Source organism: Streptopelia decaocto, assembly GCF_964273445.1.
Source record: "Streptopelia decaocto genome assembly, chromosome: 5".
Classification (NCBI taxonomy): domain Eukaryota; kingdom Metazoa; phylum Chordata; class Aves; order Columbiformes; family Columbidae; genus Streptopelia; species Streptopelia decaocto.
The window spans coordinates 10517695-10534023 of NC_138659.1; the positions used below are offsets into that span (position 1 = coordinate 10517695).

The following is a 16329-nucleotide window of genomic DNA, read 5'->3' on the forward strand; positions in this document are numbered from 1 at the left end:
GGCAGACCACATCTTCTCAAGCTTTGTCCACTGCCCTGGAACTCTCAGGGCCTCCATTTCCTTAAAAGTGGAAGCCTCATCATCAGCAAAGATTTCCCCAGATGGTGCCATCTCACTCTGGTTGGCAAGTGTGAGCAGCAAATCCACAAGTGGGATAACCAGATAACCAAATTCTTCAATTTTAGAAGTTTGATTTTAAACCCACTGTCTTCTCATGTGCTTTATCACACCTTCATCTCCTTAACCAGGCACAATATTCTAGACTGTTGTTCACCACTAGTATGGCTTATAGTCAAAGTGAGAGTGACATAAGCTGAAGATCTGAATCTTCGTTGCTTGAAGCAGCACGTACCAAGCACAGCCTCAGGGATGGGAGTGCTGAGAGCTCTCACCTTTCAGAAACCAGCAAAAACCTTCAGCTACTGCTTTCTACAAAGCTGTTTGCACCAATAAATTAAGCAGTCGCATTCAGCACTTTATAATTAAGAGAACAGTGAGTATTTCTGAACAACATGAAAGTAGGACCACCTTACCTTGTCGGGATGAACGACAAGCACTGCCCGCCTGTAGACCTTCTTCACTTGCTCTGGCGTGACAAGATCCGCCATACTAACAGGTTTCCACTTGGTCTCCCCGGCCCACAAGACTGTATGCATGGTGGACAGCAGGGCTCTTATATTTCTCTCCTTCCCTTCAATCCATTCCAGGATCTGGAGGACATAATATGACTCTTAATTTATGCCTTACATTAGATAGTCCAGTAGGAAGAAGTTTCTTCATTTGAATAGCAATGACTCCAAGGAGCATCTTGTATTTCTTTCCAAGCTTTAGCAAAGCTTTGGAAGATATTTGTCAGTCTCTACTTTGTCATTAACTTTCAAGCAGTGATATAAAAATTAAGACACCTTGAGCAACTCCCCTACTAAAAGTACTGAGTTGGTAACACTTACCAACAGTCATTAGATGGAATACTCAAAAGATAAATGAAATGCTTAACTGTGTGGCTCTTCAGCAAGCTTCAATGCAAATTTGGCTTCCATGCAAATTTTTTTAAGCTCTAAGTCAGAAGCCTCAATTCTCTCCACATGCCTATTTGCTACCTGCAACCCAGCAGTCAAATAAAGCAATAGGTAGCCCACTTTTCTAGATCGTGTGGTCACCCTTAGTGGTTGCCATCTTAGCCTACAGCTGGGGAAGGTGAGGAAGAACGGGAAGCAAACATGAAAACCAAAGTGGGAATAGATTTAACAGTTCCAGGCTGAAGTGACTCAATGAAATAAAATGCATCAGAGCAAGGGGAATTGTATTGGGAAGGGAGAATCAGCTGGGTGCTTCAGTGATTCAGCAGCTTGCTGGGAGGGAATGTTGCACGCGTTAAGTAGTGCCACATGAACCGCCGAAGTTGTGGAGCTTATGAACTGGGAAAACTACTGCGCACTTGATGGCCTGACAGCTGTCCAGCTTGGTTACAAGTGGCTGACATTTGTGTTCAGCATGATTGCTGGCACACATTTTCCAAACGTTAAAACCTTTCCACAAGGTTTTAAAAAAATAACATTAAAAAAAAAAAAAATCACTTATTCAGTTTTCTAAAAGTTTGCTTGGCTTTTGCTTAAGCTTTTCTTCTCAGTTCTGTATCCTGCTGTAATTATAATTTGTAATTTCATATTTCAAATGTAGAGCGGAACGGACTGAATTTCCTTCCTTTCATAATAGATCTGTGGTTTGGCAATTTATTAGGGAGAGATGAGAGAATTCCAAAGCAGGCAAGATTAATGATAGAGGACTAGTTCAATTAGCTGTGCCTGCTAATCAGAGCTGGAGCAGCGCTGACAGTAACAGTGAGCAAGCCACTGTTTGCCAAAGTCTGGCTTAGGACAGAAATGTAACCCTGGAATCTTAAATCTATTCCAAATGATGTTCACAGCTCCAGGGAAGACATGAGAATTTATTATATGGGCAAACAGCAGGAAGTTCTCACTTTCTGCCCCAAGGCAATCTTATCATGGTGAGAACATCCCTCCTTTCACCAAAACCTGCATTTGGCAGAGATGGTCACTGCTCTTTCATCTGGTTTATTTGTCAGAAGCTATTTCAGAACGGAGTTTTGACAAACTCACCACTTTCTTTAAGTAGTATCTCTCATTCTGATTAGATAGTGGAGACTGGCATGTGAATGGGGAGCGCAGCAGTTTCTGATGCTACCAAGTTTAGACACCTACTTTGTGGAAAGCAAGCGGGAGAGACAGCACATGGTCTTTGGGATCCAGTGATGCTGCAGAGGGGGCGCACTAAAGTAGGAGCTAAACCGGGGACAGCCGCTGGCACTAAATGAGCTCAAAGATCTGCTCAGCTGCTGGCCACGTGGGATGGCTGGTGGCTCATTGCCCGCTCCACCTTCCAGGGACAGTGTTTCAAGCAGCCTCCAGCATGAGAACAAAAGACATATTGAATGGTTTTAAGAGCATAAAGAAGAACATTGCTTACTTTTAGTTTTTCAGGGTCCATCTCCTTAGCCATTTCTTCTTTTCTCATTTCAGCTATTGTTTTGGGGCCCTTCTTGTCCTTGTGAGCATTAAAACCTTGACCAGATAATAGATCTTCAAAATCCGCAGACACTTTTGGTTTCGAATCTTGTAAACCAAAAAGATTTGAAGTTGTTATCACAACACAGGTTTATTTAACACTTTTACTCAAGCCACCTCCCACACTTGTCACTATAACAGTGTCCCAGCGCTAATGAGCGCAGGTTTTCACTAAAGAGGTATAGGCTAATGTTACTTTTGAATTATTATTATTATTATTATTGCAGCCTAGGTAGAATACAGGATTTCCTAAATATTAGCACACTGTAGAGTCTAGGACAGGACAACTAGTGTTGAACTTTATATATCATCAAATGATCAGCATGACTGACTTGCTTAGACTCTAACCTGTTGAGCTGTTTGAGCATCAAAGCAACAGTAAGAGACAACCTTTTGGATGCCGAGCTCTGAAAAACTTACCGACGCTAGCCGGTCCTTTTCCACGCTCATTTTGTGCTCCCGGCATTGCTGAGAAGCTCACGTTGTAATTGGGCTTGTTCTGGGGGGAGGCGTGAGGGCCGCTGGGCTGGGCTTTGGCCTGTGCCTGCTGCCAGCCATAGCCACCTCCTTGCTGCCAACCGCTGCCGCCCATGGGCTGCGGAGACGGTTTCTGCGGCGAGGGGGGAAATCCTCCACCCATGCCCGTTGGTGTGGTTGGTTTACTGGCAAATGAAGGGCCTCCTGCAAAATACAGGGAAAGGAGTGATGGTGAGTATTGGCAAACAGGATCCAGACTTGCCTTCCAAAGAGAGAACCTCAACAACCCCCCCCAGCTTCTGTTTTCAGCTCTGCCACAAACTTATTTTTGCAATATCAGGCAAAGCCCTTCAACTTCCCTATCGCTGCTCTGTAAGCTGCTTAAAACACAGCACCTGCCTTTGAAGGTTGCATAGGAATTGGTGTAGCAGCTCACTGGGAACGCTGGTGCAGCTAACAGGGAACCACAGCTGCTGTGCCTTACAGTTGGCAACATCAAGTTGACATATGTTGAAATAGTATCTCCTGATGCTGTGCTGATGTAAGGCTATTCCACAGAGTTGTATGTTTCAGCACCTTATTCCTTCAGGGGATGCTCCTCTGGCTTGGTTTGTGGAGGGAGGAGTGTGATGTTCATGTTTTATTATTTGGGACTAACATCCACACTCAACTTTGAGCTCTGAACCATGTCATGGAAACTGGATCAAGTGCTTTTGACTTAGTCATGAACAACAAAAATGTGGTCAAATATCCTGTGGATGCCAAGTCCTTTGTTTTTAAACCCCATAACTTTGCTACAGAATACATGTTTTAAAAGCACCTCAATGGCTCTGACACGGGTCTTGGCAGACTTTTTATTTTGCTCCTGCAGAGCAGTTAGTGATCCAGCAGAGGGAACTGGGAAACCTAATTCCAGAACCATGCTGGTACTGACGCAAAGGAGAAAACAAGCATCAGACAAAACCACAATGGCTTGCAAAGAGCCGAGGGCAGTGACAAAAGGGAGGGGGGAAAAAAAATACTCTATTTACCAGAGTCACAGAAGCTGACATGCTGGGTTTTAAGAAAAATGTAAATGATTTGTCAGAACTGCCTTTCTAACACTGGAGTCAAGGGTCTGCTGATCATTTTCTGAGATAAAACAAGGAGAAAATGCTCATTTAAGCAGTCAAGCAAGCAGCCCTCTGTAGCAAGTTGCAAATGAATATGGGTTCAGACTCCACCTTTAGACAGAACTGCAAATTAGAGGCAGACTAGTGATGTCCCACAGGTTTCCTCACAAAGGACAAAAATTAGTCAAGACTAGAAGGAAATGATTCCTCAAGGACCCCAGAAGCTTTGGAGAGCCAAAGGCTGCTCCAAGGTCTGTTCTCCAGTCACAGTTAAATGCGGAGCATCCTTTGCCAGAGACTGTTTGGACTTATGAGACAGAGGTTACGCTTTACAATCCATGTGTTCTACCGAGGTCCCAGCAAGTTGCGAGCAGGTTTTTTTTGATGGAGGATTAGTAAAAGCACAGATTTGTGAGAGCTTACAGAGAAATTAGGCAACAGGCAAAGCCTGAAAGCAGCACTGGCATGCAGGTAGACTGGGAGGTCCCACAGAGCTCTTTGTCACATACCAGGCTGTTCATCCTCTATCTCTAAAACAAAGCTGGTAATTTTTATTTTTATTTTTTCAAACAAGGGATGCAAACCTGCTAAACTCGCTCCAAGAGTCCCCAGGTCAGCAAATGGATCCAGTGTTTGGGGTTTAGGCTGGTGAGTGGGAGTGCTGTGGAGGGATCCTGTAGGACTGGTGGCAGCTGACTTACTTCCCATTCCTAGGCCACCTTAAAGGGAAAATACATACATATATATATGTGTGTGCATATATGTATATATACATAAAAGAAAAAAATAACTCAGTTTTTATCTCTATTTTTCATGAGTGCAGCTCTTACCCAGTGCTCAGTCGCATGATATTAGAAGACTGCTGTTAAAATTAAGTGTATCATTGTCAGGTTCCTAAGCAGTCTCAGCTCAGCGTTGGCCCAGACTGGTTGCACGCCCACTCACAATTAGGCTCAGCAACAAGAATGTTCCCTAGACCGTCTGCGGTGACAGAGTAATTATAACAAATGGATATATTTTAAGAACTAGAAGCTTTCACAAAGCAACTTTTGGTAGGACATACATACTCTCCCCAGATTACAAAGAATCATGCCATTATTTAGCGGTATCCCAGAATGCAAAGCACTTCCCAGGTCCTTCTCGTGGCCCTGTGCTGGAATGAAACACAACTGTGTATGTAGATCCTCAGCAAGCTCCTGTCCCACCTCAGGCCCTGGGTTCTTGAGGAAAGTTAAAGCCAGATTTTTTTTTTGAACAGAAGGAGCTTGGTAGCCTTTAGCCAGATCCTCACCTGGAGGTCTGCAAGACCAGGACAACAGGTGCAGAGAAGGCTGACAAATCTTGATTGAAGCTTTGTTATATTAGTCAAAGTGCTAAGCAGTGGAAAGTGAGAACCTGTTCTCTGCAGTCACTGGAAGCATTTTCCCTCTGCCTTTCCTCTCTCTGGGCTCCTTAAGGGTTTGTTTGTTTTTTTTAAATGTCCTGAATTTTTACGATACATACCTGGCTTGTTGGGCCAGTCCCAACCACTGGCAACATCTGGTTGTATGGAAACTGTTGGTGTGCTAGAAGCTAAGCAGAATGATTACATATAAGTATCTGAAAGTAGTGCAGCAAAAATCACATAATCCAGTGCCTACAAAGAGCAGGGGGCAAGGAGCAGGACAGACAGTATTGTGTCCATCTACCATTTTCTAATTATGAGTGAACTTCTTCCTCATGATGGGCATGACAAATTTAATCGTTTCTTTCTGATCTTATACTATACAGAGGCAATTGGGCAAGGATATGGATTTACAGTGTTCATTTTGTGATAGCTTTGGTCAGAGGCTTTATATATTTATTTATAAAAACTTTACCACCAGAATAACACATGGGCTTTTGTGTTTCCGAATACATCTCAAACCCAAGCAAGTATTCTACATGCAAACGGCAAGGATGGAGAAGACAAATGCAGCAAAGCAGCTCACACAGATGTGAACCAGAAAGAACACACACAGTCCTTTCAACCCTGTATCAAATAAAGCCTGTGCGTCTACGCAGTCCACCCTGCCAGCATTTCATTATCCGCAGATACCAGCGCTGTAATTTAATACCTTGTCCTGCTGGGACACCATTTAAATTCCTTTCATTAGTGCAGCCAGCTCCAAGTGTGACCCAACCGCCTTATTCACAGAGTTAATATCCAACACCCGAGCTTGGCAAAGCAAAGACGTGAGCAGTGCCAGCAGCACACTAGTTCCCCCCTTTGTCATTCTGGCTTTCCAGCAAGACTGTTGTGCCCAAGGGATGTGTGTTAGATGATCAGACACAAATTCGTATCTGAATGTGTTTCAGACACTGTTACATTAAATTTTAGCATGGAGGGGGAAGGGGACAAATAAGGAACATTTCAAACACGGAGAAGAAAACGTCCAGGAAAGAAAAAAATAAAATCCTTATCTTCAAATAAGAGCCAAATTCAACTGTGCATTTGGCCAGGGTTACCATCAGGGCTAAAGAAAGCAGATGCCTGTAACTAAAATCACCAAAGGATGTGTGTTTTCTCTAGCAGGCTTAATATGCCATGCTCTATTTAGCTCAATTAATGGTAGTTTGGTTCAAATGAAACCTCATAACCACAGGAATATGCAGGCAGACATTCTTCATGGTCTCTTTTTCATGTACAGCAAATGGCTTATTAATTACATATAAGACTTGAGTAAAACTAGTCTCATCCTACCACACTTCAAATTAAGAACATGCTTTAAGTCTGGAAAGAAAAAACTCTTTCCTGTTTCGTGGGGTTTCTGTGGTTGAGAGTCATTTTATAGTAAGCATCAATTTGTACTTAATGGCTCCATCAGTATTTAAAAGCAGCATTTCACATTTATTTAAATACACTAGAAGAGCCTCACTTTCTTACCCATGTGAAAGGGATCGCTGTGCACGGTTGGTGAAGGACTCCTTGCTTGAAGGAAAGGATCGCCAGGGACAGCTGATGAACCAAGAAAGGAACCCAGGAGGTCTGGACCAGTTTGCTTAGGGCTACTTCCAAACGGATCAAAGGCAGTCGCTGTAAAAACACATTTGAGAAAACTACATCATTAACTTGTACAGGAATGTGCTTCAGGGAAATGGCACTGGTGTGTGGAGAAGAAAACCTAATATCTGCAGATACCAGATAGGAGACAAATGAGAGAGCAACTGGAAAGTATCAGTACCCTACCTAAATTCTAGGGGACCTGGAGAGCCCCATGACTTGGTCATGCCAACACATTTGTTGATCCCATCTGTCTTTTTCCAAAGAGAGGGGTTGAATTTAGGAGCAAAGTGAGTAGTTAGACACTTGAGATGACGTTTCAACGTGCACATACTGCCAACACAGAAATGGATGCTGAGGGACAGCCTGGAGCTCCAAGTTAGGGCCCTTGTGCAATTCCTGCTTCCTCTCAAGAGCTGAATGCAGTCCAAGATGATTTTAGGCTGTCAAAGGTTATAAATGTCGAGGGTAAAGGGACCATCTTTTAGAAATAGCTGTAGAAAATAACTGGTATCTTTCCTACATAGCATCACTTGTTACCGAAATCCAGCTCATTCTCAAACTCCGTTTTTGATCAATTTGTTTAGCCTACTGTCTTTCATGTAAAAAACAAAAAACCAAAACAAACTACCCACACAAACCCCAAACAAAACCCCCAAAATACTCCAAAACAACAACAAAACCCACAAAAACTACAAAACACAACATGAAGTCACTCCAAGTCTTATTTGCCAACAAGTTTAAGGTAGAGAGCATCCTGAACAGAGCTGCAATATATACTACCGTACAAAAGATAAAATCCTGAGAAGCTATACATTGTGTTTGTGATACTCCTCATTACTTATGTTACTCATTGATTGTTTAGGATACTTAATAAATTACTAGTCTTTACTCATCTTGCAAGCTCTTATTCTTGCTTTTTCATCTTGGGACAGTTGAGCTGTGTGATGATGTTATTTTCCCTTTCAAGCACTAATCTGGCCCCTGCAAAGCAGCATCACACAACTCCTGCTGTTGTGCCACTCAACAATGACATCCAGAAATCTTTTCATCTGCCTTGTGAGAGAGAACCTTCTCCATATACCAATGGCCCAATATTTTTTCATTAAAACCTGTATTCTTCTCACCTCTCCTGCCTCCTGTCCTCCGTCTCCTCCTCTTCCCACCCTTTGCAAGTCCCAGTACGAGATTTTAACTGCTCCTGTCCATTTCACTTGGAAAACTACCATCAACAAATCTGGTGTTTGAGTGTAGTAGTACACAAACCTCCCCAAATCCACTGTTTTTTTTATTCTAGCTGAGAAATGACTCAAGAAGAGCCTTCAGAAGTTGGCTGCATGGCCATCCTGCGGTAGGTGCTACTGGTGCCAGCGCCAGCATCACCCAGGCCTGCGCCTCCTTAACAAAATTTTAAAAATACCATTTCTGTACAAGAAAGTTGGCAGGTGTTGCAAATGCTTTAAGTTATTAGTTGCTGAGAAAAAGTTAAGTAAGCCTACTGTGCTCTTTGAATCAAGTATGTGTTGACAACATCAGCTCTTAAACTGTAACATAAAGGATTAGGACAAACTGAACATGGGGAGCTCGGTGAGGTGCACAGACCTGCCCCCAGATCTGGCCACTTGTTCACATTTTGTCTTTGGCCAAACTGATGGTCTATTCCAGAGGCCCTCAGGGAATCTGAGCAACTTGTATTGGGCTCTTCACCTGTTCACTTACAAGTGATCTTCACTTGCTCTCCTCTGTTCACTTAACCCTCCAGAAGATCTGTTTCTAATAGCTATTCAACCCCTCCTTCTGCCAGCCTCATCTCAGACTGTCTTTGAAGAAACAAAAGATCTTCTCATATTGCCCATTTTGTCTGCAGAAAGACCAGAAACAGCAGAACTTTCATAGTCCAAGATCAGTATCATAGCTCCAAACCCACTGAAGTTAGAGGAGAAGTTAAATTCAAACTGCTGTGAGTCTACCCAAAACCTAAGAGGTTCTGTTTTTCCATGTGTGTTTTTTGTTTTTGTTTTAAATGAGTACATATTCTCCTTATATACATTACTGGACACATACTGAGAGCAAACCTGATGATCTCCAGCGGATGTCAACATAAAGAGCCAGCCAAACACTTGGGTGAGCTCCAATGGAGACTTTAGGGAACAAACTAGACAATCTGGTTTGTTTTCTTGTCTGTGAAGATGCACCAACTCCTGTCTCAGAGTAGCAGAGCTGGCTGGTCTCTTGGGATCCCTCACAGCTCTTCATTTTGGTGAAATGAGTTTACCCAAGAGGAACCCAACAGCCCAGAGCAGATCACCCAGCTGGGATTCTCAACACATGTGCCCCAAGCCACACACCAGGCACAGCCGCTATTACCTTCTCCCATCCTCGGGGACGGCGACGGGGATGCCGAAGCTGCGGAACGCCGAGGAGTTGACTGCACGGATCCAGGTCCCCCCACTGGGAAGACCTCCTCAGCAGCAGGCTGTCCGCTTTGGCTCTGGGAACCAAACAAATCGTTCAGCAAGTCTGAGTTAGAGAGGGCAGCAGTGGGCTGCGAGGGAAAGCTCTTGCTCATAGGGCTACCGTCCAGGCCCAGCAGGTCCACGTCTTCAGGCGGAGGTGGTGCCGGAGGTTCTTGCTGCTTTTTGCTATGTTTTGGTGTCCCGTGAGGTTTGTCACCGCTGGCATTACTGTGCTGACTGGAAAGGGACAAGAGTTCGTCATCTGACTGTTCGCTTTCCTCATGGACCAACGCTGCTCGATCCTCTGAGGTGGGGTGAGAGCTACTTTTGTCAGATTTCTGATCTAAATGATGATTAAAAATAAAATTAGGTAGCTGTTAGTTTTGTCATCACAAAGGTCCCATAAAAGTCAGCTTATACGCAGAACAAAAAGCTACTGAGAAAAACCACAGCAGCATTTTGCTGGATTTTAACATAAGAGTCCTTTGCAAAGATTAAGTTAATGTCTTTGCTGGCCTGTATCATAAGGAGCCAGCTTTATTGACCAGGAAACGCAGAGAGAGGTTAATTGACTCTCCTCAAGCCTGAAGAGCCAGCAAGTGTACAACCACAGATACAAACAGAACAAGTTTCTGGGTCAGGACCAAGGATCCAGGACGATGCCCCATTCCTGGAGATATCCCAGGCCAGGCTGGATGGGGCTCTGAGCAACCTGAGCTGGTGAAGATGTCCCTGTTCATGGCAGGGGTGGCTCTGAGGGAGCAGGGAAGGTCCCTTCCAACCCTAACTACTTTATGATCTCCTCAAAATCCAGGCAGAACAAGGCTCATTGTAAAGGACCAGGGACATAAGCCGCCATCCTCGCTGTGCCCACAAGGATCTCTTACACCAGGTTCCTACCCAATGTGGTGCTGATCCAGAGGAGAAATGCTGCATTTGGCAGCACCGTGAGATTTTCAAGGCATTTGATGCTATTAAATGGCCTCTCAGGTAAACACTCTTGGTGCTAAATCCACATAGCACTTTCTATGATGTGCAGCATGAGGAAAAAAAACAGCTTAAATTTGATTTTAGCATCAAGGAGGCCTTGAGCAAAGCTTTATGCTAGAACTATGTCAATGATCTTAGAGGTTTTTTCCAACCCAAATGATTCTACGATTCTATATACAGCACAAGTAGGAGATGTTTGATGAGGGTGGTGTAGGAAATTAATTCCCACTCAGTTGCAACATAAGGGTGTGCCCAGCGATACGCTGAGATCTAATGGGAAAGACATGGTACAATCAGATCCTTCAGCCTGACTCTGTGCTCCAGGGAGTGTGTGGGGGGGTGGAATTAAGAGTTGTGTATCTTGTTTGAAGCAGATTTTTCATTGAAAACCAAGTCTGCATACCTTGCCAGCTGAGAGATGAGAAGAACGCGCTCTGTCCAACATTTCTGATGTTATCCTGGGGTGAATCTGTGGGACCTCTACCTGCAGCACAGAGCACCAAAGAAATAAAATCAAGCAAAACAAAGTTCAGCATGCAGTAAGCATGCAAATTGGATAAATCTATGCAGCTGTACCTGCCAAAGCAAGAGTGTCCTGATGCTCCTGATGAGAGGAGAAGAGAATGGTTGGATTGATGTCTTTTGTTGTGAAGTTCTCCCATGGGGGAGTTAACTCAGTTTGTCTATCAGTAGACTGTATTTCTATCTCCAGTATAACGTGAAAGAGCTGAGGATATTTGTCTGGAGAGTCACAGGCATCCAGTTCAGGCCTAAACGGGGACAACAATTGTACAGTTAAAACGGAAGGGATATTTCTGCAAAGCTATATGAAGTCTTTCAATATATGCCTGCATGCATACTTTTCATCTGCAAATATTCTCCTTCAGCCTTTATAAGGCTTTTATGCTTCAGGTTTGATTAATGTTCAGCTTAAAATACTCACTTGGTGAATTTTAGTGTGGTTGTTCCCAGGGCTATGAATCCAGTATGAAACTGAATTTGGAATATTTGTGTGTTGGTCATCTGAAAAAACACAGAACACCAGGCTGAATAAGCACTTCAATTAATGAAATTAAAGTGTTTGTTTATAGCACACGCAGTTAAGTCTACCTTACTACCAGTTACTATATAGACTAATCATAACTTCTACATAAGCTAATTCATTCTGGTTGTTCTACAAAAAGCAGAGCTTTTCAGTCTCAAACTCAAATATTAATATTTCCGAGAGCCTTCCCAGCCTTCATGTCTCTTCTTTCCCTGCTTGGCTTCATTTCTGGGATCAGTTAAATGAAACCGGTATCTGTTTCCACTGAATACATTGGAGCAACAGGTTTGTACCCCAGGACAATCTAAGACCATTTCACTCGTAGTAGAGGCTTCAGTAAAGTGTCACCTACACAGCAAACAGCACCAGTAACAAACTAGGAGAAAAATACTCATTGGTCACTCTGCAACTTGAATACTAAGACTTTGAAAATACTATCAGGAAAATTATCAAGATCTCAGATTAATTTCCCAGTTCCTCTTTCACAACCACAAAAGCCAGAGAACAACATTTTAAAGTCAGCTCAAAGCCTAGATAAGCACAGACCAACAAATATTCTGTCTTTCAGTACTGCTACTCTGCTATGTTATTGGGGTGTTCTCACTCCAGCACCCTTCTGTTCTCTCTCCCCAGTTTCCATTGTCTCTCAGTTCTCTGATCTGCAAATATTATGAGGCTTTTTGGCTATGAAGAGGCCGGGTCTCTGACCAGCCTGCAGCTTAAATTGTCTTTCTCATCCTCATGACTGACCAATCCACATAAATCACCTTTTTGCCCTAATGACCAAAAAAAGATGAAGGCTGCTCTACAGCAAGCAAAGCAGACACCATGCAGGAGTGATGGCTCAGTAAGTCATTCTAATCTGCGCAAAAGAAAATCATCTTCCATCTTCTTAGAGTGTGTAGGTAGAGGCCTTGTTGGTGGTTTGCCCTGAGCTGGTTACTGATGGGGAGTTTCTGTCATCTACATCTACCCCATCATAGACACCATCTCCATAGAGACCCCAGAGGCATCATGGACTTCTCCAAATACAGCTCCTTGTTTTCACTTGGCACTGCTCAAATTTCTGTTGTATCTACTGTCAAATAAGGAAACTTTCTATGTCACGAGTGCCATGTGTGTTCTCAGACCCTATATTTAGCCATGTCTTAGTATGTTGCCTCTACCATGCAAGAGAAGTTAAACAACTCCTACTTTTGCTTGAAGGCGTCCCCCAATGGTTGATCTCATGTGGTAGACAGAAACAACAACATCTCCATGGACAGTGGCTCCCAACGGAATTAGGACTTTCCCTTCCTGCACGCGGTATTCTCTTTGAAGGGAAGAGAAGAAAATCCACAGTTATGCTCCCTTCCACAATGCCATCACCTCCCAGCAACAATGTCAACAGAAAAGCCATCATCTCATTCAAGCTGAGCAAAACAGAAGGTGCATTCAGGGCTCTGCTTAATGTTAGGTTTAGTTCAAACACAAACATTTCACAGGGGAAACCAACACAGCACTGAGCTATTTGAAACTTCAGGCTCACTCTGGCAGGTTTTTTTCCACGCTAGGCACTAATTTTCAATTAATAAATGCACTCCATCATTTGCCAGGCAGCCTGGCCATAAGCACAGCGGAGGCATTAGCCACATTGCAGCAAAATGAAAGCCTCCTTTTGTTAAGCTCCTAAGGATGGCAGAAGATGACGGCAACTCACTTCATTCTTTCATACTCCTGGGAAGTGGTGAGGATTCTGGTTTCTCCGCTGAGGATGTCGCAGAAGGGCCGGCACCCATTTCGTTGCTTGTTGAAACAGGGGACTGGGCTGAGGGTGACTGACTTGATCGTAAGTGGTTTGCAGTGAGGAATGACAGGCTTGTCTGCTATTAGATCACAAATGTATCCTATGTACCTGCAAACAGAGAAAGTCATTACCGAAATCTCCATCCCAAGTGACTAGTTTTCATTCTGAACTTGAAGTCTACCTTGAAATCCAGTGAAAGTAGGATTCTTTCACAGTTCCAGGACAGGAGTTTCCATGTACTCCAGCATCCTCGCAGCTGGCACAAAATCTATGCTTCTATTTCTGCTTAATTACAAGAATGAGAGCTCAAGAGGAAGGCAGTGGGCCTTTAGCTCTGAGCTGAAGATCATTTCCCCTCACCTTTTAAGAGAGAAGGTGCTAAGCGATGTTTTTTCTGGTTTACTAGTAGCGGTTTGCCTTCTATTTACATGCACATAGCAGATTAATTACTTTGTTAGTCATGTACTGAAGGATCATTATTATTACATATGTAAGACAAGATCTTTGGTTTGCTCTGAGAGGCAGTTTTTCCTCTGCCTAATGGAAACTGGAAAAAAAATAATTACAAATTTAAAAAAGACATTTTTACAGTGTAAACTCCTGTAAGGATGAAGCTGACGCAAGGACAGGGATTCACCCCGTCTCTGTTAACCAGAGGTTTGTGAGCGTTCCTGAACTAGTGAGCCAAGCCATTATAATATTTGATTTTTTTCCTCCATCAGATCAATGTGGGTAAAATGGAAGTGGCCACAAACATCGATTAAGACCCATCAAAGCCAAGTGCCACAGCTGATGCATGAGGACTGCTTGGGCAGTTTTTAGTGTGAGGAATATAGCTTGTGTAGCGTTTAGCCATATACTCTACCTCCTGTGAGATGGCCACAGTACAATTCCAGGTCTCTTTGTGTTCAGCAACTGCACAGCAGGGCCGGGATTAGAGAAGAGGTGACAGAAACAGAACATTGCACTGACCAGAACTGCCGAGGCTGCACGGCCATCCTGTTAAGGAAAGGGATGGGGGGAGAAAAATATACACATTTCAGACACATTCTTTAAATTTCAGAATACTCTCCATTCTTCCTTAAATCACATAAAATAGCCTCTCCAGAAAAATTAGGATTGAGACTGCAAGATAATGAGGAATTTCCAGTGCTGTGTCTTTTGTTTAATACCTGGGACTTCAGTGAGCAGCACTGGCCTGGATCAAAGCTTAGATAATATCCAGTAAGCAGCCAAACCTGAGGATGCTTCAGACTCGTTTTGAAAGCCCAGAAGTACGTTTTGTCTACAAATGTTGGTGTTTCATGGCTGTAATATTATAATTATTTCAAACATAGGCCTGGAACTGACCACAGGGGTCAGAGGACACCCGTCCCACAGCTGCAGGCACTCGTCTAATAGAAATTTAACCTAGAAAAGTTCACAAACAAAAAATCAAGCCCAAGGCTCCCTCCTCACCCAAACACATTCAGAGCCCTCAACCTACAGATGGCTCCTGAACAAGTCTAGGTTTTCTTTAGGGGGATTATAAGGCTCAGGGTTGACAGGCTATTTGTTTTTTTAAGGTTTAGCCCCTGCTAATTGCTCTGAAAAGATCTCTCGGGTTCATATAAACTAAGTGGGCTTCTGCAGACTTACTAGAAAGTGTTAAAAAACACTCCCTGTCCTTTACAGAGTTATTCGGATATTCATTGCTCAAAGGACAGTAAAGGAATTTGATTCTTGAGCTAGATTTCTAGGACTGAAGGCATCAAGTGCATCTTCATCTCTGAATGGAATTTATGTCCAGTAGCCACTGGCTGTGCTACGCGAAGCAGAAATGACAGAGGCGTATGTAAGGTCTATGCAGTTTGGGATCCATCATTTTCCTCAGTCCTTCCAATTTATGCTGATCAGGGCTGACAGCCTCCTGGATTTAATTTAGGCTTCAAGAGCAAACCAGAACTCTTCTTTTGGCCATTACTGTCAATATTAAAGGTTGTATGGGGTAAATTACAAGTTAGTCATATAAAATCACACTATTCTCATGCATCTTATCTACACATTGCCCAGTACTGAATAACCCTTATGGGGGATTTACCAGCCATGTCAGCGGTGGTGCAGAAAGAGGAGCAGAAAGCAACTGGACCAGGCCTGACAAGTAGGCACCACAGGAGACTTTAACAATCTCAGTTTCACAGCTTGACAGAATTCCCAATTATGTGTTTTCTCCCCAACTTCCATCAGGAACCTTCAGTCTAGAGGCTGCATTTTGTCCTGTGACTACTTACAATAAAATGCAAACCCAGAGCAGGCTGACAACCCTTACAGTCAGGTCTCAGGTGAAGTTCAGACTTTTTGCTACTTGTCACCTCGAGTAGTTGGCTGCTGGAATGACTGGGACCTCTCTTGCTTTGCATTCCTGCTTCTCCTTCAGCATTAGGTCTTCCAGCTTAGCTATGTAGCTGCACATAGCAGATGAAGCCCCTTTCTATGGGGTCCGTTTTATTACATTTCTTTTTGTTTTAGAAATTGTCACCATCCTTGTACACAGACTCCAAACATGCAACATGCACCATGACTTATGACTCACAGGTCTATAAATGTGGTTACTTTCTGGTGTACTTACCATGCAGTGAATGACACAGACATTTTTGGGGTTCTGCTGTAGCCAGTTGTGCATGTTCTTACAGACGGCATAGAGGTTGTGCAGACTGGGTGCTTGTCGGACTGGCCAGCTACATTCGGATACCTGCAGGGATTGCACAAAGAGCAAAAGCCAGCTTTGTTAAAGCATTAAGCAAGGCACGCTTTGACAAGAGCTTTCTGCCAAGAAACATACTTCTCTCTTACAACCTCAAGTTATGTGCTTGAAAC

General features: G+C 43.4%; 1 protein-coding gene across 6 annotated transcripts in view; it reads right to left on the reverse strand.

The window, feature by feature from the left end:
- DNAJC6 (DnaJ heat shock protein family (Hsp40) member C6) overlaps positions 1-16329 on the reverse strand; it is a gene marked incomplete at its 5' end in the record, with an annotated part of 50552 nt that overhangs the window by 3211 nt on the left and 31012 nt on the right. For 5 of the 6 annotated variants that reach the window (XM_082053352.1, XM_082053353.1, XM_082053354.1 and 2 more), the window contains 14 exons: positions 534-710; positions 2488-2633; positions 3006-3266; positions 4759-4893; positions 5678-5746; positions 7080-7229; positions 9564-9995; positions 11046-11126; positions 11219-11412; positions 11586-11665; positions 12882-12999; positions 13387-13581; positions 14339-14472; positions 16082-16204. In XM_082053352.1, the coding sequence (XP_081909478.1) occupies positions 534-710; positions 2488-2633; positions 3006-3266; positions 4759-4893; positions 5678-5746; positions 7080-7229; positions 9564-9995; positions 11046-11126; positions 11219-11412; positions 11586-11665; positions 12882-12999; positions 13387-13581; positions 14339-14472; positions 16082-16204 (2295 nt within the window). The remainder of the gene's footprint in view (positions 1-533; positions 711-2487; positions 2634-3005; positions 3267-4758; positions 4894-5677; positions 5747-7079; positions 7230-9563; positions 9996-11045; positions 11127-11218; positions 11413-11585; positions 11666-12881; positions 13000-13386; positions 13582-14338; positions 14473-16081; positions 16205-16329) is intronic. The other variant, XM_082053355.1, reaches the window with a different exon arrangement.